General features: G+C 53.7%; 1 protein-coding gene across 1 annotated transcript in view; it reads left to right on the forward strand.

Annotated features, from left to right (window-relative positions):
- The first annotated feature begins 3,687 nt into the window (after positions 1-3,687).
- SLC26A9 (solute carrier family 26 member 9) overlaps positions 3,688-23,536 on the forward strand; it is a 28,744-nt gene continuing 8,895 nt past the window's right edge. Inside the window, exons 1-13 of the mRNA XM_072814441.1 lie at positions 3,688-3,775; positions 11,647-11,789; positions 14,497-14,636; positions 14,759-14,869; positions 15,517-15,692; positions 17,584-17,748; positions 18,320-18,472; positions 18,782-18,864; positions 19,616-19,763; positions 20,070-20,183; positions 20,383-20,460; positions 21,171-21,266; positions 23,140-23,246. Coding sequence (XP_072670542.1) covers positions 11,665-11,789; positions 14,497-14,636; positions 14,759-14,869; positions 15,517-15,692; positions 17,584-17,748; positions 18,320-18,472; positions 18,782-18,864; positions 19,616-19,763; positions 20,070-20,183; positions 20,383-20,460; positions 21,171-21,266; positions 23,140-23,246 — 1,496 coding nt within the window. The 5' untranslated portion in view covers positions 3,688-3,775; positions 11,647-11,664. The remainder of the gene's footprint in view (positions 3,776-11,646; positions 11,790-14,496; positions 14,637-14,758; positions 14,870-15,516; positions 15,693-17,583; positions 17,749-18,319; positions 18,473-18,781; positions 18,865-19,615; positions 19,764-20,069; positions 20,184-20,382; positions 20,461-21,170; positions 21,267-23,139; positions 23,247-23,536) is intronic.

Genomic DNA, 23,536 nt, shown 5'->3' on the forward strand with positions numbered 1-23,536 from the left:
TGTTGAGAGGTGTTGAACAATAGGGGGTTGGAGGGGGATGACCAAGTTCTGGGTCAGAAGGAAACACAGGCATGGGCCTATAGCAGAGAACCTTTTTTTTTAAGATTTGATTTATTTATGAGAGACGGGTGGGGGTGCGGGTAGAGACATAAGCAGAGAGAGAAGCAGGCTCCCTGAGGGGAGCCTGATGTGGCATTCGATCCCAGGACCCCGGGATCACGACCTAAGCCAAACGCAGACGCTCAACCATTGAGCCACCCAGGTGTTCCTATAGCAGAGACCTTGAATGGGCTCAGAAGTCAGAGGGCTTGGAGACAAGCTGGAAACCTCTTCTAAAAGCAGTGCTTCCGGGGGCAGCCCCCATCCTACCTCCTCATGGAAGTAGCCACCCTGGGTTTAGAGCTCAGGTGTCCAGGCTCCAGCCACCGCAGGCCCTCTGTGCCCCCTCCCACCTCCTCCAGCAAAAGACGTCCGCCCCGACCTCTTTTCCTCCTCCCTTCAAGGGCTGAGCCTGGTGCCTCTGCCCTGCTCTCCCATAGCACTCCATGTTCTCCTCGTCTCCTTGTCTTCCCCCCAACAGTGAGACATTTTCAGGGAAGAGATTGTGTCTTCCTTATCTCAGTATTCCCAGAACAGGATCTGGGCACTGGATAAGGGTCATAAGTGAATGAATGAATGAATGAATGAATGAATGAATGAATATATGAACTAGCACAGCTTTCAATCCTAGAGGTGGAGGTAAAGGAGCTTGCTAGCCAAGGACAATTTATTCTGCTCCAGAGAAAAGTATAGGGTAGATGCTCACCTACTTTTACTGTGAAAACGATGATTCAACAAACCTCAAGACTGAGCTGCTTTGGGAGCAAAATGGTAGGTGTTTTTTTGCTCCTCTCTCTGTTTCTGAGTCTGTCTCTTTGTCTCTGTACCTGTGCTGCTGCCATCTGCCTGTCTCTGCATGCCTTTGTTCTCTCCCCACCAGCCCTAACTCTGTCCCATGGTTCAACTCTACCCAAGATACCCCTACCATGCCCTTCTGAGCCATCGGGGCTGCTCCCCCTCCTGCCCTCTGGTCTTCTGACCTCTAGTCTGGCTTCTGCCTTCCTGGATCTCCACCCACGACCAGTCCCCAGATTCTGAGGCCTCTAGCCAGCTCTCTTGGTGACTTTGTAGAAACCTTTGGGTTCATCTATCCTTCCTGTCCTAATTATGCAAGATCTCCCTACCCTAAATCATGCTAAAACAGCAGGAGAAGTGTTGGAGAGGAAAGCCAACAAGTTCTCAGCCCCAGAACCTGGCCCCAGAGGCACCAGCCATCTTTATCCACGTTACATTCAGAGATGGACCTGAAAGGGAGACTGAATGTGTCTAAAAGGTGAGGTCTTACATAAGGTTATTCCTAGCTTTGCAGGTTCAAACATAAAAGTGATATAGTGGACTCAGTATAAGATTTGAAACTATAATATCCAGGTTTGATTCCTTCTCTTCCTTCTAGATCTTTGTGACCTAATGGCAAGTTATTTCACTTGAGTCATTATTTCACTTAGATTCCTCATTTGAAAAATGAGAGCAACATGCCTACATTACATGAGAATTAAACCAGATCACCTGTGTGAAAGCCGAGTGTTACAATGGAAAGTCAATCAGACTCAGGGGAGACTGACTCACATTAACAAAACTCACACTAGACCAGCTGATAGACCAGAACGAGCAGGGATCATTTAAAAGAAACAAATGTACCTGCAGGCTGCCCCAGAAGCTCCAGTCAGTTGGGCAATGCATGCTCTGCTCTGAAGGAACCAAATTATAACCAGGAGTTGCCCTGTCGGGCATGGTATCCCAGGAAGGGGACTTAGTTGTTTAATCTTGATAGCCACTGTCACTCACCCTGGCTATAGGAAGAGCCTGATGACTCACTGTTTTCTAGGAATTGCCTGCCCAAAATTTAGAACACGTCAAGCTACTCATGCCACTGGACAATGCTGGAGGTGCACGGACAAATCCCTGCCCTCTGGCTCCATGACCAAGTCTTTCACTTATTCTGTAAATCTACTCTGACCTCTTAGTGCAGGCACTGGGCGAGGGGGTAGGGATACCAAAGTGAACAAAACAGGCACTGCCTCGCCCTTCTTATAGAGTTCCAAATCTTTGGAGAAACACTGATGGTTGAGTGCATAATTACCATCCGTTGTGATCAGTGTATTGCTACCACGGTGAAGCAAAGGGAATCACGGGAACCCAGCAGTCACCAATGGGGGGCCCAGGAAAGGCTTCTGGAGGAAGCGTCCACACACACATCCTGCCTTCTGCCGGTGGTGGGGCATGTGCCCTGCCGGGTGCTAGGGTGGCTTGCGTTCTAGCTCCCTGCAGCCCTGTTCAGGCCCCCGGCGACACCCTGACAACTCCCTGCAGCCTCTGGTGTCTCTCTAGTCCCCACAGGCAATGCATCTATAAAGCCTCTTTTGGGTTGGGCTTGCACACGATTCATGCTTTGCTTCATTCAACAAATACTCATCGGTCCCTATTATGTGCTGAAACGAGCTCATTTTGCCTTTCCAGGGGCTGACTTTCACCCTGACTTCCAGGGAGGCCTTACTGAAGCTGCTGTACTGGCTCCAGCCCACCTGAGACCTCTTGTTTTCTTCTGGGGGGATGAGAGGACAATCCAGGACCAGAGCTGCCCCGGCTGTCCCAAGGAAAGGAGCTCTTGGCCTCAGGTGGGGACTCTCCCTCCCAGGAGATACGGGAAGAAATCCCCCCAACCCTCCTATCTACCCTCTCTGAGGCTCTCCCACAGTGCTCGTGGGCAGGGGATGGGCAGGCAGCTCTAGTCCAGAAGGCAGGCGGCAGCCTGAGCGGAGCCATGACCAGGCAGACATTAATTCCTGGAAGGGACAGAGGCCCGTGATATGGACACACACCAGCCTCCCAGTCACCTTACGTGTAATTGTGGTCAATCTTGTTTCTTGAGCTCCTTTACCTGATCCCAAACCCCGATGCTCCCCTGCACTCCCCCTGGGAAGTTAGGAGGGTGAGGAATACTTGCCGCCGTGGCATGGGCGGATGCAGAGCAAGGTGCAGAGCTTACGGGTAGCTTCAGGTTGGAGACAGAACTGGGAACCAGGTCTCCTCTGCAGCCCCAAACGTCCCAAGGGCCCTCAGGGCCTCCCAGCCAGGGCTGGATCCCTCACTCAGGGGTGCTCCAAGGTCCGCTGTCCCCCCCAACACACGCCCAGCTCTCCATTCTTCAAAGCAAGCGGCCCCAGGACCCCACCCTTCGGGTGGCCTCAATGGGTTCCATTGTCCAAGAGGCTCTTTGGCTTGACCCCAGCCCTACAAGCAGCAGGACAGCAAGCTCTGAGAGGGGTCTCCCTTGTCCCCTCCTCAGCTCGGCTGGCTGCCTTGGGGGAGCCTGTGGGGCAGGGGCCCGCTCAATGTGACCTATTGTCTTCAGGGTGGATTTAGGAAGTGCCAAGCTCCCATCAAACAGTTCTGCTCCTCAGGTAAAACAAAAAAAGGGCTGTTCATTTAGGAACTTTTTCCCCTTATCTCCTTTTCCTATCTCCCCAGGCTTAGCTATGGTGTAGTGTTCAGAACCACTTCCCCTCAGAGCCAATCAGAAGCCGGGGCTCACCCCGTGGCCCTGAGGTAAAGTTATTTATAAACGCCTCCCTGGATTATTTGAGCAGAGCCCTTTTGCACACCTCGGAACACCTTTCGGCTACCTGCTCCCCAGACACACCTGCAGCCCTGCCCAGCCGGCTCCGCTCACCCACTGGTAAGCCCCACCCGGCCCACCCCACCGGGCTGGGGGTCACCCCTTGAAGAGGGTGGGCGCTGGGGACACTCAGAGGAGGGGTGACAGGGGCCAACCGGTCACGGGGGTGGGCAGCTTACCAACCTGAGCCCAAGTGGGAAAGGTGCCGTGGCCCTAAGGCTGAGGGCAGCCCCCACCCTCCACCTCTGAGGAGTCCACTGGGTCCTTGCTTTCATGGAAGGATCTGGACTCCAAGGCGAGAGGCTGGGCGCAACTTGTGGGATGGAAGCTCCAGTGGAGGAGGTCTCCCAGACCCCCAGACACAGTGAGGGGCAACAGCTAGCTCCTTTGCAAGGGCTGCTTTCCTTGGAAAGGAAAGGACAGAAAAACTGGACGTTCCTCGGGCACCAGCCTTTGAAGCTGCTGGCTGCACCTCTGCCCCCTGTTCAAGTCTTGGAAGCAAAAGGCTTTTCATGCTTTCTCATGCTGGATCACCAGCCTGCTCTGTGTGGCTGTCTCCCCCTCCTTGAGCCCCCCAGATGCTCTCTTTCACCTGTTCACCTCCCCACCAGCCCAGGGCACCCGCTTGGAATCCCATTTGTCCACATTAACCCTGAGAGGTTGACGGAAGTAGAAGGAAGCGAGGGCACAGCTCCATCAGTCTGAGGAACAGGACCCGGGGGACCTGGTCCCCCAGGCGAATGCTTCAACAAAGAGGGTTGGGTCAGGACAGTGGTTTGGGCCGGCTCCACCAGCCCCAGCTTCCTAACTTCTCATCCTGAGGCTGAGGGGTCCCAAGTCACCCTGAGACAGTACCCCCATTCCTCAAAATCAGCCGGTGAGGTCCCCAGCCTAGGTCAAACAAATCTTTTCCCTTTCTTTTTTTAAAAATAATTTTATTTATTTATTTGACAGAAAGAGAGAGAGAGAGCAGGAGCAGGGGGACAGGCAGAGGGAGAGGGAGAAGAAGTCTCCCTGCTCAGCAGGGACTCGACCCCAGGACCCTGGGATCATAACCTGAGTGGAAGACAGATGCTTAGCCAACTAAGCCACCCAGGTGCCCCATCTTTTCTCTTTCTAGCATAAACTCCGTGCTTATACTTGGCCCCATTGGATCTGAGCCACCAGGAGAAAAAGCCACCTTAAGAGTGAGCCCCTTTGTGGTGGCAGAGTGCCCCAGGCAGGGCCCACTAGGAGAGGGCCAACCCCCCGTGCCCCAGATGGCTCCACTCACTTAGACAACTGTCTCCGGAGCCTCACAGCCTCCTACCCCCTCCACACACACACACACACACACACACACACACACACACCCCTCCAGAGGCCCACAGTCCTCCTCGGGCAGCATGGAGACCAACACACACTCCTTCTCCGTCACCACGATGGCCTTCCCGGGCCCTTCCCAGGCCTGGACGACGGTCCTAAATGCTCATCTGTGTAAACCCCTGGGGGCAGAAATAGACTCTTTTTATCTTTTAATGTCCAGAGTCTTCCCAGAGATCGGTACACAGCAGGCGCTTAGAGAGTGTGTATTGAACTGAACCAAACAACCAGCGTCTGATGCCCGCGGGCCCCCGTGGGAAGGAGGCCAGTCGAGCGCCGACCAATCTCTGGATTCCTTGAGCCGGACCAGCAGGGTCCTTCACTAGTCTCCTGGTCCACTTGCCCGCTTCCAAGGAACACTAACCCCAGTCTCCTTGCAGACGTCGCAGAGTCTATTTTAAGTGACTGTTTCAGGGATCCCGTGACCTTGGTCAGGTCTCCCTGCTGGAAAGTGCTTTTCAAAGCCTGACTTCAATCCTTTTTGCTGGAGCTTATTTCCTCTGCCCTGTCCCCATCCCCGTCCCCAGCAGGGAGAGCAGAGAAGGAGGGGAGAGAAGAGGAGGGGGGTTTAGGGGTGGCGGCAGCAAATCTCTCCCCTGCAAGGGCAGCAGTCCTGGACTAGCCAGAGAGCAGGAGGGCAACTCAGAGATACCCCATTGTCCCCGTCACGTGGCTGATGAGGACCTAAATGCCGGGGTGTCAGGGAGGTGAGAAATGTGCCCAAGAAACATGGGGCCATGGGAATGAAGGGGTATTAGTAAAACGCCTTGGAGACCTCTAGCCTGCGTACCCTCACTCCTCGGCCAGGGCCGCGTCCCAGCTGAGAGCCAACCCTTCCAGCCCCTCCCCAGCCCCCACCCCAGCCCCTTTCCGGGGCTCCCACCCTGGCTGAGGCGGGAAGGAGCCAGCAGCCTGAGCAGAGGGGAACCCTCCAAGTGACCTTTCCTTCTCCCAGAACACAGCGACCGCCCAGGTGGGGACAAGTGATAAGAACGCCAGGGTGAGCTGGCCACGCGGGGCTGCTCCCGTGCCTGGCACATGTGCCCGTCAGAGAACCACCGCCACTCCCTCCCCCACCACACGCGCACACGCACACGCACACGCACACGCACACAGCCTGGCTCCCCGTGACAGGATGGCCTCCCTGCTCCCTAGATGTTCTCCCCTCATCTAAAGAGATGCTCTGCTCTTCTTCTCGCCAGTTCTGGGAGTTTCTGGAGGGACCAGGGCATGAAGAGGGGAAGGGTGCACTGGGTGGGCGTGCAGGGCCAGGAGGGGGAGAAAGGGCAAGAGAGGCAGTGCCGTGCCCCAGGCTGCAGGGAAAGGAAGGGAATCCTCCAGAGTAATCAAAGTAATAAGAATAATAACACGGTCAGAATCTGCTGCACGCTCCCCACGGCCAGGCATCGTTCCAAGCCTTTCTATGCATTAAGTCGGGCACCATGCCCAAGCCCATCTCTGCCCACAGTTTTCTGCTGATGTAGACAGACCTAGCCAGAAATTCGCCAGGGAGGAGATACCTGTGGGCTTTCTTTTGTATGAATTCACCGCCGGGGTGGGGGTGGGAATTAGGATCTTGATGAGGGCCCCCCCCCCCGGAGGAACCAGGGGGAGGTCTGTTCAGCCCATACCCCCCCAGACAGAGTCTCTTTCCCCTTTGTTCCCCACCAGCTCCTTAGCTCCTGAATCCCCCTTGCCCCAGATGTGACCCCATTTCCCTGCCAAGCCTTGGAAATTGTCCACACACCCACCTCTCCTACCCTCTGCACGCTCTTTCCTTCTGGCCCTCTATTTCCCTTAAGCCCCACAGCCACACACACCCTCACCAGGTCTCTCCAGTAAATCGGGACCGCCCCTCCTTCCCTCCACAGAGGGGAGGTGGCAGGGCACCCTTTTGTTCCTCAATATTGTCACATGGCACCTGCTATTTATCCCTGATCCGGTGGGGGATGGGAGGCGGAGGGGGCTGACACTGTTTGATGAGAGGCAGGGCTCCTTGATACACACCTTTGGCAATAGAGCACTCGACTTTTTTTCAGCGATGCTGACATCACTCAGCAGGGCTGTGTGTGTTTAACTAGGGATCAAATCTTCACGTCCCCTACACCTCTCCCTTTCTTGCTCCCTCTTTCACCTTCCCACCCAGAACCTAGCATTGTAAGAGCCCTCTCGGGGGTCCTTGGGAGCCCTTAACCCTCTGAGAACCCCAGAGTCTTCTAGAAGAGGTGATGCCTCCTGCCACCTGGCCTCTCCCATCCCCCTCTCCTCCTCAGCCTATGCAACTGGCCCAGGATGAAGTAACCCCCCTCCTAAGCCCCACCCCACCTCAACCCTATTCTTGGAATTAGGAAGTGTGACCAGGGCACCTCCTCACCAGAAGCTGGGGCAGCTCCCATGGCTGCAGGTTTGCCGCTCTGTCTGTCATTGTCCTGGGAAAGTCAAGGCCAGAAGAGGAGTCAGAGCCACTGCAGAGATCTAGAGAGGAGATGCAGCACCCAGAAGTCCTGTCTCATCAGTTGGGGCAGAAGGTCACCAGGGTGATCCAAAAGATCACCAGAGAGCAAGAGCAAGATGATCCCTAGAAGGTCTGGGACCCAACAGGAGCATTTAAAGTGGAGTCAAAGGCCCCGTTCGAATCCCCATACCACCTCTCTCTAAGACTCAGTTTCCTTATCCACAAAATAAGAGGATTAGACCAGCCCAGTATGTGAGTTCCCTCCTACACAAAACTTCCTGAGTCTAGCTGGCTGCTGGATTCACCTTCTTTTGTGTAGTCCAAGTGCAGGATTGGGAAAGTTCTTAGAGTCTTCTCTCCTTCAACACCCTATTTCTAGAATGAAACGGGCAGGGCATATGGGAATGGATAGATTTTGCATTCCAGGAAAGCAAGGGAGCCTTTTCTCCTCAGTTAGTCTGTGTAAGCAGGAACTTCCCTAGCACCTGGTCCCCATCTGTAGGAAGCCTGCCACCAGGCAGAAAGAGTCCTGAGTCATCCCCCCTCCCAGAAGGATTTCCACCACCACCACCCCCTTGCCTCCCTCCCTTCCCTGGAAGTGACATCCGGGAATAACCAAAGCCACCACTGGTGTGCAGGCTGGAGAGGCCCAAATAAAGGGAGGTCAGAGGAGAAAAAGAGATCCTAGGTCAGGGTGGTCAGGAAAGGCTTCATAGTAGAGGGAGAGGAGGAGGAGGAGGAGGAGGAGGAGGAGGAGGAGGAGGAGGATGGGAAGGAGGAGGAAGAGGGCAAGACAAAGAGGAAGGGAGAGGAGGGAAGGAGGAGGAACTTAAGCCGGTCTTATGGATGGGCAGGTCTAGGAAGGCAGAATGAGTCAGGGCATCGCAGGTAAGGGAGGAAAGTGGAGAGAGCCCAGGGGTAACACTGCGCCCAGCCTGTCTGGCGGTGCTGGATGGTGCCAGGGGCCCCAGCCAATGATTTTCCCAAGTTTACCCAAACAGGGCCCGATGGTGAAAGGACACACATGCCGAAATAAGGGGTTGGGGTTCGATCCTCCTGGAAATGAGGAGGCTGAAGGTTTCTGGTCAGGGGGTGTAGGCTGGAGACAGCATATCAACCAGAAGACTAATGCAATAGTCCAGGTGTGAGATAAGAGCTGAGGGGGTGAGGGACAGGAGGGACACTGGAAAGAAATAGCAATGAGACTTGATGAACAGCTGAAGGTGGAGGCCAGGGTGGGGAGAGAAAGGGCAGGGACAAATGTGGGGGTGGGTGGCCTGGGTGATGGAGAGGAAGATCCCACTGAGGAAATGGGGAGATGAGGGGGAGTCAGGTTAGCAGGCTTCTGTGGAACCAGACATTTACCCCGTCCCCACAGACACACAATTAGAAACTTAGAGTCTTTGAAAGCAGCCTGGGAACAGGATTTCAGGGGCCATCTGCCACCTGCCAGGGCACAGAAGCAAGATTTCCATCGCCCCATCTTCCAAGGGGCTCTTCCAAGGGGCTCCCTTTTCAGGCTCAGCTTCCCTGGAACATCTTGGCTATTCCTTTGCAGGTATTCTGTTCGGTAGCCAGGGACAGATCCCTTCCTCCAAACCACAAATCTTTCTCTGAAGCTAGGCCAGAGCTCTGGTCCCTCTGGATTGTCATGCTCCCCACTTGTTGCTCCCAAAGGGCCATCCAGGGAAGCCACCTGGAAAGCTAGACCCTTGTAGCCCCTGGAGAGGGTGGGGAGGAGAAGAAAACGCAAGGGCACCCACCTCACAAGAGGATGAAGGGCTACAAGCCTCTGAATAGCCTCTCCTAAGAGGAAGGAAGCACCCACCCATCTTAATAATAGTAATCATCACCGTTACCATTTACTGGGTGCCTGGGGAGCCCAGCCACTTCACACATACACATAGTCTAGTTTCATCCTCATGGCAACCATCCAGGACTGTCACTATCCCCATTCACAGATGAAGAAACTGAAATCTTTTTTTTTTTTTTTTAAGATTTTATTCATTTATTCATGGGAGACACACAGAGAGGCAGAGACACAGGCAGAGGGAGAAGCAGGCTCCCTGTGGGGAGCCCGATGCAGGACTCGATCCCAGGATCCCGGGATCACACCCTGAGCCAAAGGCAGATGCTTAACCACTGAGCCACCTCGGCGCCCCCCAAGAAACTGAAATCTTTGAACCCAGGTCACTCTGGGTCTAAAGCGTGTGCTGGTTTTCCTTACGCCGCTCTGTCTCTCACTTCTCCCACTGAAATGGCTCCCATGCCGTTGCTCTTACTCACTTCTGCCCGTGTCTTCTCTGAAACACCATTTATCGATTCATTCCGCAAGCGCTTGTTGAGTATGTACTAAGCACCAGGCAAGGGGCTGGGCGCAGGCACTGAGGGCAGGTTCATCCCCCCACTCAGTTGGATATCACACTGGGGGTTAGCTAGGCATCCAGCCGTTGCTTATAGGTTCTTCTTCTTCTTCTTTTTTTTGTAAGATCTTATTTATTTATTTATTTATTTATTTATTTATTTATTTATTTGAGAAAGAGAGAGAGGGTGCGGGCACAAGCAAGGAGGAAGGGCAGAGGGAGAAGGAGAAGCAGGCTCCCCGAGAGCTGGGAGCTCCACATGGGGCTTCATCTCAGGACCCCAGGATCCTGACCTGAGCTGAAGGCAGATGCTTAACCAAGTGAGCCCCCCAGTTGTCCCTGCTTACAGGTTCTGAGGGACCTTGGGTTCCCGCGACCAAATGAATGGAATGCACCAGCCCAACCTTCATCAGCTTGGGTACCATCTTACTGATAATAGCAACTCACACTTGCCTCACTTTTTGTACATTTTCAATGTCCCTTTCTTGCTCATAACTCCTCTGATGCTCACAACAACCCTGTGAGATAGATACGTTATTCCCATTTTACTGACGAGGAATCTGAGACTCAGACAGGTGATGCTGTCGTTCCGTCTCACCAGTCAAGCCAGGACTGGCAGCCAGGCTTCTGGTCCCTTAGTTAATGTACTTTCCATCTCCCTGCCATGTTCTCTTCCACAAAAGGCATCGACCAGCCTGCTTCCCCCTGATCACCCCTAACACCCAAGTTCTCCCACAGGAAGCCAAGGGACATCCCTAGCCCCCTGAGTGGTTTCTCACTTCCTACCCCATCTCAAATCTCTTGCCAGACTGGCCATAGCCGCCCCACACTCCTCATCTGCGTCCTTCAAACTCACTCCACCTCTTCCCTCTCCTAGCGTTCCCCAAGGTCCTCCTTGGGGGTCCTCCCAGCTGCCAGGGGCAGGGGATAGGGGGAGGGGCTGGTAGCTTAGGAGGGAGGGGGAATGGTTCTCCCAGGGAGCTCCTCTGGGCCTCAGGGGACCTGGCGCTCACTCAGCTCTGCCCTGCTCAGCTCCTGGAACATCAGCGAGGTTGCGCAAAGAGCAAGGAGGAGAGAAACGCCAGTACACAAGGGTGGGGGAAAGGTTAGGCACAGGAAGCCGTGGGAGAGCCAGCCGGTGCAGACCATCCTCATTTCCCCAAATGCACCATTATCCCCCTGGGAAAACCTGTTGGTGAAGTCCTAGGTGGCTCTTTCAACAGGGGTCCTCCTGAGGTCACCTCAGCCATCCCCCTGCCTCCGGGCAGACAGTTTTCTCTATTCCTTCCAAGCTGGCTGGCTGAATGGTATGAGCCTTCCTGCCAGGGAAACCGAGGTCTGGGGAGGGCGAGCGGCTTGTGGGGGCAACAGGGGCCAGGGCAGAGGGGCAGGGGACAGAACCAACGTGCTGATCCCCAGCTGTGACTCCAGCCCTTGCACTCCCACCTCCTTTTTGCCTGGTGTTCGGCGGGGGTGACAGTGATGTCACAGGTATGGCGTGTCAGCCACGTGCTGGGCGCCAAGCAAAACAGCCAGGGCAAGTGTGTGCATCATCAGACCCTGGGAAGGAAGGCCACCAGAAGAAGTGAGTCTGGTGGAAAGACCTGCAAGCGGGAAGGGAGGCACCTTGCTGGGTGGGGGCGGGGAAGACCAGAATAAAACCCTGCTGTGGCCAGAGCTAGAGAGAGAAGGCCCGAGCTGGCGCTGGCGAGAGATGCCCCTCATCTTCCCCTCCTCTGCCTCTCCCAAAGCTTGTCAATGCCCCAGACATGAGCCAGCCCAGGCCCCGCTACGTGGTAGACAGAGCTGCATACTCTCTCACCCTCTTTGATGATGAGTTTGAGAAGAAGGAGCGGACGTACCCACTGGGAGAGAAACTTCGCAATGCCTTCAGGTAACATGGCCCAGAGCCCAGACATCTCTTTCCTCTGCTTCCCACCAAAATCCTTTCTGCACCAGGGTATGGTTCCTGTACTAGTACCACTAAGGCAGGGCTGGGGGAAGCCCTGGGGAGGGGAGGCTCAGAACCCCCTGACTTTAAGATCCTACAACCTCTCCTGCACTGACAAGTACCCCATGGAGTGTGGGGAGAGGCAGCAGGGACCAGCCACAGCTTCACAAGAGTTGTAGGGCATCCCCAATCCCCTGCAGGAGGTCTTGCCATAGTCTCGGTCCACTCAAGTCTCTCTTAGGTTCTTAAGCGAACGCTAGATGGGCATGCCACCACATGGGCAGGTGGGAACGTCAGAGCTCCTACTGTAATGCCCTGTTCCCTCTTGATCAAGAAAAATCTGAAGCCACCACCGCTCCATGTACTTTGTCCTCTTTCCCTCCTAGATGTTCCTTTCTTCTCCTGATCCAGAGACTGATCAAAGGCAGCCCCTAAATTCCTGGGCTCTCCTAAAGGGTACCTACCAAGATATGGTCCTGTCAGGCCCCCGGGATCTTTCCACTCTCAGATCTCTGGGACTGTGCTGGTGGCTAGTGAAGCCTCAGCTCCAACGAGGGGGCTTCATGAGGTGATCTGTATCCATACTCCAGAAACCTGAGGCTATGAGCTTCCCCTTGCCCCTTCCTACACTTCTGGCAGACCTTGCTCAGTCCTGGCTGTGGGCTGGCCTGCTCTTCCTCACTCCCCTGGGGAAACAGCTGATTCAGTTACCTGGATTGAGGTCACTGGCAATGGTTGAAGTGGAGCTGCAGGTGGAACTGGTTTAGGCTGGGGGAATCACCCACTTGAGTCTTCACCAAAAGCCCTGGTCCAACCCTACTCCTCCTGGGAGGCTCCATTTCTGCCAGGTTACAGCAAAGCCTTGGGTACTTGGTGTCCAGATGCTGTACCCACAGCTGTGCTCCCTGGACCGTGAGCCCTGCCAGCCTTAGTTTTCAAGCAGTTTAAGTTTGGATTGTTTCTGTACTGGAGGGATGAGGGTATCTGCTATCATCCTAAAAGATTACAGATTAAAACTGTAAAGAGATGGAGGGACCTAACAATTCCCATGAGGCTGGCATTGAGCCTTAAACGGTGCCTGACACACAGAAGGTGCCTCAATAAATATTTGTTCAACAAATGAATGAATGGCTAGAAAGCTAATCCCTCTGTCCACTTCCCTCTTGGGTTCTGGAGCCTCTGTATAGGTGTCTGGCATCTGTTTCCAGCTCTTCTCTCAGGCTTCAGATTGCCTTGCCCAACACAGGGCAGGCTTGCAGGTAAGGCTGGTATGAGCCCTCGGGAGGATTGTTAGTCTTCCCCTAGTCAGCTCTCTGTTCTCGAGCCCCTGACACAGACAAACCTGAGCAAGTTCCTGCAGGGCTGGCTCTCCCTTAGGACAAAGCTTTTGAGATGCTTTAAGCTTTTTCTCACCAGTCCAATGCCCTGTCCACCATCCCAAGGATGGGAGAGGCACCCCTCCACCCCCAAGAATGGTGATGATAATACCCTTCCCCAGAGTGGTGGTTAGGACAGAAAAATCTGTCCAGGCTCTACAGGGTACAAAGCATTGTCTGTGTTAGTTTTACTCTTGGGTGACATCCAGGGGACCCAGTATCAGGGAAACTATTGTTGAACAACAGCAAAGAGCAGGAATTGGTGCCGGCAAGGAAAGGAGGCCTAATCAGAACAGGCCAGTGAGTCACCAAATGGGCCCCAGAGTATTTGAATTCCCTCAACTGGGAGAAGAAAAGCAAATGCCCCCCACCCCCTCCCAGTCATTAATCCATGAGCTGTCACCCTAGAGTTTGTAGGCCCTTGTTCCTACCACTCCTGAGTTTCTATGAAAAGACCTCCAGGTGTTCAACAATCAGAGAAGGAACCAACTTTCCCCACCCTACATTGACAAACAAACAGCTCCCCCATTCTTTCCATCCTGATGAATTAACAGTAGGAAGAACTCCAGCATTGGAGTCATCACACATGAAGGCCAGTGGGTCATCAGAGGCAGGGACAATCGAGCCTTCTTTGGGGGTAAGTGCTAAGAAAGATGGCAGCAGCCTCTACTCTGACTGGGTTTCAATACCAGCCCACTCTTGCACTCATTCATTCATTCGTTTATTCAGCAAATATTTACTAAGCACCCCAGTGCAATGTACAAGGTATACAAGATGAACAGGAGAGCCAGACTTTTGGCCATGGTGGGGTTTGCTGTGCAGTGAGAGCAATAAAGAGCAACTAATTGCAACCCAGTGTGCACACCAAGCTGCAGGAGCCCAGACCTGGGTTCCCAGGCCTGCTTGCCATCAGACGGGAGGAAGGTCATCTGAGATGGGGGATGGACCTGGCAGCTTGGAAGGCTAAGCCACCACAAAATCCATGCCTTTATGCCAGGTCCTGTGGACATCCCAGATGAGCAACCAACTCCAGAAGACCCCAGTTAAAGCCCAGAGCATGAGGAAGGCTCTCTAAAGAAAGCCCTTGCCTTTTCTTCTGTGTCCCCCACATACTGCACCATGTGGGAGCTCACTGAATTCTGAATGAATGAGTGAGTGAGTGAATGAATAAGTGAATGAATGAATGACCAAGAACAAGATATTATAATTCCTCCCCAACTCGGAGTCTCCAAGTCATGTAGTGCCAGCTGGAAGCCTGTCCTCTTCCCCTCCAGATGTTCTTCAGCCAAGATCAAAGCTGCAGTGTTTGGGCTGCTTCCCGTGCTCTCCTGGCTCCCCAAGTATAAGATCAAAAACTACATTATCCCCGATCTGCTGGGTGGACTCAGTGGTGGATCCATCCAGGTCCCACAAGGTGAGGGGGTCAGTGTCCTCGGTCGGCTTGGCCTTCTGCTCTCCCCGCTTCCTCTCCTGGTCCCCTATGACCTCCGTAACCCAGCCAGGCCCCTGAGCCTACAATCCCTTTGTCATCTGCAGGCATGGCATTTGCTCTGCTGGCCAACCTTCCTGCCGTCAACGGTCTCTACTCCTCTTTCTTCCCCCTCCTCACCTACTTCTTCCTGGGGGGTATCCACCAGATGGTGCCAGGTAAGGCCTCTCCCTTCTCAGCAGGCAAGGTGACCTGCACCACAGGGACAGGTGGTGTGGCAAGAGGGGATTCGGGTGTTTTCCATCTACATTCTCCTGGAGTTGGTGCCAGTTGGTCCCAGAGGGACTGTCACCATGAGTATCTGCCCCAGGTCCTCTGCGGCCTTAGAGAAACCACTTAGCAGCCGTGAGCCGGGTTAGCCTTTCCCGATCTGCCTCCCTCCTTGGAATGTGGGGAGGATCCTGTGGAATGGAATGTGCTATGTGCCAGAAAGTGCTGAACAGATGTGAGGAATTACCGAGTCACTCTCAGGCTGGTCCCTGCAGGGACACTTGGAGCTCTCTGGTGCTAAGTGATGTGGAGAGAAGGGGCCTGGTCACAAGGCCTGTTTCTGGGCCTGGCACTGCTTGCATTTCCAAGCTCATTTCCTGATGTGTCCAATGAAATAATATTAACAGCTGATATGAAAACACCTCGAGAGGCCAGGTCATAGTTACACATGAGTGGTTGTTGTTTTGCAGAAGAAGAACGTTGGGGGTGTGGGGACCCATCCCTCTGGGGGCAGGGAGGCTCTCCTGGGCCCCTCTCTGTTGTCCATAGGTGTGGTCCAAACCTCTGACTCTTGCTGACTGGGTGGGCACCACAGGTACCTTTGCCGTTATCAGCATCCTGGTGGGTAACATCTGTCTGCAGCTGGCCCCAGAGTCCAAATTCTCGATCTTCAACAATGCCACCAACGAGAGCTACGTGGACACAGCGGCCATGGAGGCCGAAAGGCTGCATGTGTCAGCAACACTGGCCTGCCTGACCGCCATCATCCAGGTGAGGGAGGGCTGCGTCCCTGTCAAGGGCCCCGCCTCGGGAGAGCATCTTTCCATCCTGCCCCCACGTCAAAACCCCAGTTCTGACATAAAAGCTGATGGAAACCTCTACCTCCTCCCACTTCCCCACTTTCGGGGCCACAAAAGACCTGATTTTTCAAAATCAGCATCTCTCCTCACCTACTTCCAGCAGGGTCATTAGACCTGGTAAACTGTCCTGAGTTCAAGACTGTCTGGAAGGCTCACGGTGTCTGTCTACCACCCTCTCCAATGCCCATCCCTCTGTCGGCACAGTCCTCCTATTTCTCCAACATCCCTTTTCCCCTCCAGCCTCCTCTGCTCCAAGCCACAGCATTGCATCACTTGCACAAATTGCAAAGGACTCTGCTGGCGTTTTTTTTGGGGGGGTTGATTTTTGTTTTAAGATTTTATTTATTTGAGAAAGAGAGAGAGCACGAGCAGAAGGTAGGAGCAGAGGGAGAGGGAAGAGCAGACTCCGCGCTGAGCAGAGACCCTGATGCAGAACTTGATCCCAGGACCCTGGGATCATGACCCGAGCTGAAGGCAGACGCTCAACCATTGAGCCACCCAGGTCCTCCTCCACTAGGTTGATGAAGGAAAACACTGCATAGGGGAACACAAGAGAGGGATTTCTTTTTTTAAGATTTTATTTATTTATTCATGAGAGACATGGGGGGAGCGGGGGGAAGAGATAGAGGCACAGGCAGAGGGAGAGGCAGGCTCCACGCAGGGAGCCCAATGTGGGGGACTCGATCCTGGGACTCCAGGATCTCTCCCCAGGCCGCCTGGGGCGGAAGGCAGGCGCTAAACTGCTGAGCCACCCAGGGATCCCCCAGAGGACACCTTTAATTCGTTCATTCATTCAGTTAATGTTTTTCATTGCTTCACTATGCCAGGAACTGGGGTAGGCCTTAGGGGAAAGATAAGTAGAGAAGAGGCCTAGTTCCCGGGAGCTCCCAGCCCAGCAGAGGAAGTAACCATGTCAACAGATAAACTTGTAGGCTCTGAGATAAGCAGCATAATAGAGCTATGTTCACCTGGCTGTGGGAACACCAGAGAGTCAGGGAAGGCCTCGCCTCACAGAGGAGGTGACATTTGACCTGAGTCTTAAAGGATGAGTAGAGGTTGGCCAGGAACCAAACAAATGAGGCACAGAAGGACAGTCCAGGTGAAGGGGATGAGCCCCCAAAGCACTGAGGCCCAAGAGTGGGACTTCACCAGGGAATGATAAGACAAGAAGTTTGGTGTGGCTGGATAGCAGGAGGCTTTGGGGGGAATGAGCCACAGAAGGGGCTGGAAAGGCAGGCAGAGGCTAGACAATGAAGTCTCAGGTCTGTCCCATATACAGCAGCTTTGGGTGTGATTGGAAGTTTATAAGGACCACTCAGTCCAGAGAGAAGAGAGGTGGGAGGCAGATTGGAATCAAAGCAGGGGGTCTGTCAGGAGACTATGCAGAGGCCCAGGCAAGACTCACGAGGGCCGCCACCAGGGTGGTGCACCGAGATGGGGTAGACTGACGGAACATTGGTCAGGAGCTCAAAGCGTTGGTGGTAGACTGGATGTATGGGTGAGGGAGGGTGACTCCCAAGTTTTTGGTTAGGCAGTTGGGTGGACGGTGGTGTCATCTGCTGAGAGAGGAAAGACTGGGGGAGAGGACCAGGTTTATTTTTCAGATAAGAAAACTGAAGCCAAGAGAGGAAGTGACAAAGAGGCCCATGCCCCAAAGTCAGCCCAGTAGAGGGCCAGACAAGGTCACACAGGGCTCCCCTCCCCAGGGAGCCAAACTGCATGAAGCTCCAGCCCATTGTAGGTCAGGCAGATGGGGAAGCCGCTGACCCTTCTTGGTCCCCCTCCCACCTCTCTCCTTTCAGATGGGCCTGGGCTTCATGCAGTTTGGCTTTGTGGCCATCTACCTCTCGGAGTCCTTCATCCGGGGCTTCATGACAGCAGCCGGCCTGCAGATCCTGATCTCAGTGCTCAAGTACATCTTTGGTCTGACCATCCCTTCCTACGCAGGCCCGGGGTCCATCGTCTTTGTGAGTCTAGGAACACACCCCTGCAAATGGGGAGGGGCTCAGGCAGACAGCCAGTGGGGTTACTGTAGTAAGAAGTCATGAGCTCCTCCTTCCAAGATGCTCATAAACAAGGGCTGCTTGACCTTTTGTTCAGAGAGGATTCCCAGGAGCTCCCCACTCTGGGAGGGAGGGTGAAACACATGGCCCTGAGGCCTCACTGAGGTTCTCTACGCTTAATCCCTGCAGGAAAGGAGATGTACAGTCTCCATCAGTTTCCTGATGTAGAGCCTCAACCCCTCCCTGCCTGGGAAGTCCTTTCTTATGTCCAATCTCCCTCCCTCCTCCTGGAACTTAAATTCTTTCTAGAGCAAGAGAAAGAGAATCAGCATTTCTATCCGGGCACGAGCTCTCAGCATGCCCTTTGGGAGAGGGAGGTGGAAGAAGGGGTGCTGTTCGTGACCAGGGCCTGAATTCTGCTTTGGTGTCCCTCCATTCCCATTGATGACATCCTTCCACTGTGTTAGACAACCAAGGGTGGGGAGAGTATGGGAAGAAGAGGTGGGAGCCACAAGCATGATGCTCTCTCCCCCAGACCTTCATTGACATTTGCAAAAACCTTCCCCAAACCAACATCGCCTCGCTCATCTTTGCCATCATCAGTGGCATCTTACTGGTGCTGGTGAAGGAACTCAACGCTCGCTACATGCACAAGATCCGCTTTCCCATCCCTACAGAGATGATTGTGGTAAGGACCCTGCCCGGGGCTGGGGTGTTGGGGGCCAGGATGGAGAGATCATGAGAAATAGAATTCGGCTCCAGCCAAAGCCAAGGGAACCCCTACCTACCTTCACCTCCCCCTCCACTGGCAGCCAGTAGAACAAGAAGTTGGGTGAATCCATTCCATCTCCCTGTACATGGCTCCTAGTCTTCTTGCTCCTTGGGTTGCTCCCCTTCAAGGAGGCAGGGGAGTGGGATTTGGGATCCCCAGAGAAAAGGGAGTCTTGGGAGAGACTGCTGCCCTGCTGATCCACATTCTCCATTTGGGGATTTGCAGGTGGTGGTGGCAACAGCTATCTCTGGGGGCTGTAAGATGCCTCAAAAGTATCACATGCAGATCGTGGGAGAGATCCAACATGGGTGAGTCCAGGTGGTCAAGAAACCTGCCGCCCCTACTACCATCCCCCCATGAAGGCCTGGGCTCAGAGACCCAGATAAGCCAACCTCTATGAAAGAGCATTGTAGACTCTGTGACACTGACTGAATGTGAATGATTCCTATTACTCATTATGGAAGAGAGCCATGCAATCAGCCAATGCTAGCTGTGTCAGGAACAGTGAGTCTGAAGTGCCACACGCGCCCCCCAAAGTCTCATTTACTGGATGCTGCTAAAGCAAACCCTCTCTGACCAGCCTCTTTCCAGCTCTTTGCCTTGCTCTGATGTGTTGGCTCTTTTCATCCCTGTGGAAAGGAAGCTATTAGCATCCACAACATGTATGGAGCATCCGCTCTGTACCAGGCACCACACTGGGCCCTGGGAGGGGTTGGGCGGTGCAGGGTTGGAGTGGAGTGGCGGGGGGGAGGTCAGGGAGCAGTGGTGGCTGTGGATCTGTAGTGACCACAGAGTCCAGAACCTGAACCTGAACAAACGAGGCCCTACCACTTACCCTGTGACCCCGGACAGTGAGATTCTATATCTTGGCTTCTGCTTTGTCAATGGGAGTGACAGCAGCTGCCCCACAGTGCTGTACCAAGGGCTCAGATGATGAGGGGTAGTTCCTGTAGACCCTGGCACACAGTGGGGCCTTGTTGGTCCCTGCGCATTGAGGAAGGACTTGCCCTGCCTCTTCTCACACTTTTGGGCCCTGCCTCCTCCCTGGCTCCCTGGCAGGTTCCCCACTCCGGTGTCGCCTGTGGTTTCACAGTGGAAGGACATGATAGGCACTGCCTTCTCACTGGCCATCGTGGGCTATGTCATCAACCTGGCTGTAGGCCGGACCCTGGCCAGCAAGCACGGCTATGATGTGGATTCTAACCAGGTAGGTCCAGCCACGGCTGGTAGGGCCAAGCAGAATGGGCCAGGTCCCACAGAGGCCTGGCAAGAACTATCGTGGGGCACTTCAGGCTGTGGTGAGGAAGGTGCCTGCCAGTGAAGAGGAGGGGCTCTGACCACAGAAGGGTGAATTCTGCTGGGTTGGGAGTGTTTGGCTTGCTAGCAAACACTAGGGTCATTCTCAAGTCCTAGGCCCAATCAAGATCCAGTTTGCATGGAGGACGAGGTTTGATCTATACCTGCTGCCCTTCCCCCAGTGCTCCAGCCTCCCATCCCACCCCTGTCCCCACAGGAGATGATTGCCCTGGGCTGCAGCAACTTCTTTGGCTCCTTCTTTAAAATCCACGTCATTTGCTGTGCTCTCTCTGTCACTCTGGCTGTAGATGGAGCTGGAGGCAAGTCCCAGGTAAGTGCTATACCAGGGGGATGGGGGAGGAGGGCAGAGGGTGCCCAGCGAAGCCCGGGCACCTACAAGCCAGGCCAGCTGCTTCTCCAACCTTCCTCTCCCCTCATCAGTCTCCATTCCACCAAAGGCATCTATTGGAAACCAATCAAGAGCGAGAATTTCTTACCTGTGCCCTGTTCCCAATTCTTTCTCTGAATAGGTGGCAAGCCTGTGTGTGTCGCTGGTAGTGATGATCACCATGCTGGTCCTGGGGTCCTATCTGTACCCTCTCCCCAAGGTAAGATTGCAGTGGCAGACTCTAGTAAGAAAAGTCCCTAAGGGATGCCTGGTAGCTCAGTGGTCCAGCATCTGCCTTTGGCTCCGGTTGTGATCCTGGGGTCCTGCAGGGAACCTGCTTCTCCCTCTACCTATGTCTGTGCCTCTCTCTGTGTGTCTCATGAATAAATGATTGAAATCATAAAAAAAAAAAAAGACAAGAAAATCCCTCACTGCTGTGTAACCCTCTACAGATAACAAAGCACTGACATTGTCGCACTTTGTCCTAATCACAACCTGTGAAGTAGACAACACAGGTTTTACTTTCCTCAGTTTACAGGTGAGGGAAACTGAGGCTGAGAACTTCTGAGTGATCTGTGGCAATACAGCTCATCAGTGCAGGGCTGGTCACAGACTCCAGCCTTCTGACCTCAGGGTCAATCCCCCCATCATCAGCATTGACAAGTGCTTGTGAGGGCCTGACTTGGAAGGCTCTGGGCACCGTGGTTTGAGGGAAGAGGGGAGGGCCAGAGAAGGGCCAGGAGGGGCATCATGGCCTCGTGCCTGCACTCTCCAGCCCTAAGATGGAGTGCTGAGATCTGGGGACTCTGCCAGCAGAGATGTTCTGGAACTGCAGCTCTGTCCTGCTGGACACCAGGGTCAGGGGTGTGTAGGAAGGGGAGGGAGAAAGAGACACTGCAGGTGAGAAAGAACAATGTTCTGCTTCCCCAGTCTGTGCTAGGAGCCCTGATAGCCGTCAACCTCAAGAACTCTCTCAAGCAACTCGCTGACCCCTACTACCTGTGGAAGAAGAGCAAGCTGGACTGTGTAGGTATTGAGTGGCCTCTGGGGACCCCTTCCTGCCCCTGCCCTGTCCTCCAACCCCACAGCCCTGTCAGTTCTTCTGTTGGTGATGCCTCTGCTCTGCGGCTCCCCAATTAGCACAAGCAGCTGTTAAGAGCCCAGGTTTTAGAGAGAGACATCCTATGTTCACATCCTAAGCCAACTGCTCACTGGCTGTGTGGCTTGGCCCCCAACTAGCAAGTCCCTTAACTTCTCTGGGTCTCGGCTTTCTCCGCTGAGAGCTAGGTCTCTTATACTCCTTACCCCCCTAGGGTTGTTTATGAGGAAGACATGGGATAGATAATACAAGGAAGGAGCGTGTTGTCTGAATTGTATCCTAGGTTCAGTAAAACTTAGTGATGATTGTTTTCATGATTTATAGTTCCAAAAAAAAAGCAAAAAGAAATCACTTTAAAAACAACAACAACAAACCCTTAACACATAAAGCCAGCGTACCAGGATTTTGAGTAAGTTACCAGATTTCTCTGGAGTTCTATTTCCTCCTCTGTAATGGGGATGACAGTCATGGCTTCATCACACACTGGTTCTGAGGATTAAATGAGATCATTTGGGAAAGCACCGTGCAACCATACAACACTCAGCAACATGACTGATTGTTATGATTAGTCACAGTCCCAACACATCTTGCATCGGACAATAGTATTAAGGCTACCAGGCACTGATGACTCTGACAACAATGCCCATTTAAGCTCCACCGTGACCTATGAGAGAGGATTTACTGATCTTCTTTCAAGGTGTTGAAACCAAGGAGCTCTGGGCTTGGGAAGAGCAAGCAACTCTTGATCTCTGGGTCGTGAGTTCAAGCCGCACGTTGGGTATAGAGATGACTTGGATAAATAAAACTTAAAAAAAAAAAAAGATAATGAAATCAAGGATCAGAGAGGTTAAGTAACTTGTCAAAGGCCACAAAGGTAGCAAGTGATTAGAGCCGGGATTAGAACCCAAACCCTAGACTGCAAACCTCTGGGTGGTACTGTCTCCTGGGGCTGCCTGCATGGTACACGAGTGAAATCCTTAGAGCCAGAGATCTGGGGTCCCCCCAGTGAGTGATGAGGATAGGGAAAAATAACAATGTTCCAATTCCCACCCCAATGATCTGCTTTTACCACATCCCAATAATCCCCCCACCATGACAATAGTTCCTGATATTTACTTCGTGCTTTGGGCTCCCATCTGATCTTCACAGTTCTCTACGGGAACGTGGGCAGATTTGCTTCCTTTAAAGGAAGTGGGGGGGACTGTAAAGGACAATCAAGGGGGAAACTATGAAAACTGCATCCAGTCCTGCCTCGACCCACACAACCAGACCCTAGGCTGTCAGGCTGGGAAGACCACTGAGCATGCATCTGGAACACACAGCCTCCCATTAGGTGGAGAAGGGAGCTCATGTTTGTTGAGTGACCACTGGATGCCCATCAGTAGGCTAAGTAGGACCTTTAGGTGCCTTAGCTCTTTAATCCTTTCATGAAACAGGTGTCATTCCTCCCCTTTTATGGATCAGGCAACCTGGCTCACTTAACTAGTAAGTGGAAGAATGAAAGTCTGAACCTGGGCATATCCGACCCCTCATGCTCTCAGCGTGCGCCATGCTGTCTCCCTGTGTGGGTTGGGTTGCCTACTAAAAACCAAGCACGATCACTACCCACACTCAATCTAAGGGAAATATGCAAGCATAACCAGAGCATCAATATGTAAGACAGTGCAAAAATGCCACGGAAAGGGGGAGGGGGAGTCTGAGGTTGTGGAAACAGAGAATGGCCTTGGCTATTCCAGGAAGTCCTCCCCAAAGAGGCAGCCTTCTCCCCAGGCCTGCCCTGACATCTCTTTCTCCTCACAGTGTGTCTGGGTGGTGAGCTTCCTCTCCTCGTTCTTCCTGAGCCTGCCATATGGGGTGGCCGTGGGCGTTGCCTTCTCCGCCTTGGTTGTGGTCTTCCAGACTCAGTTGTAAGTAGCAGTCTCCCACAAGGCACAGCAGTGGGGCCCCTCACCCAGGCTGGGCCGACAGACCGCCATATCCTGAAGTCCCCAGAAGAAGCCCTCATGGGCTCAGAGGGCTGGGGGCCAAAGTAGGAGGAAAAGAGGAGGGTAAGACCCCGAGTCTGTCCAAAGGCATTGCCAGTCCCCAGACCAAGGGGGACCCTCCCAGGGGAATACCAAACCAGAGACAGATGCCACGTCCTTCCTATAAGGTTAAGGAATACAGGCCAGGGGCACCAGAGGAAGAGGGTTCAGCC

The sequence above is a fragment of the Canis lupus genome, chromosome 38, assembly GCF_048164855.1.
Source record: "Canis lupus baileyi chromosome 38, mCanLup2.hap1, whole genome shotgun sequence".
NCBI classification, from domain to species: domain Eukaryota; kingdom Metazoa; phylum Chordata; class Mammalia; order Carnivora; family Canidae; genus Canis; species Canis lupus.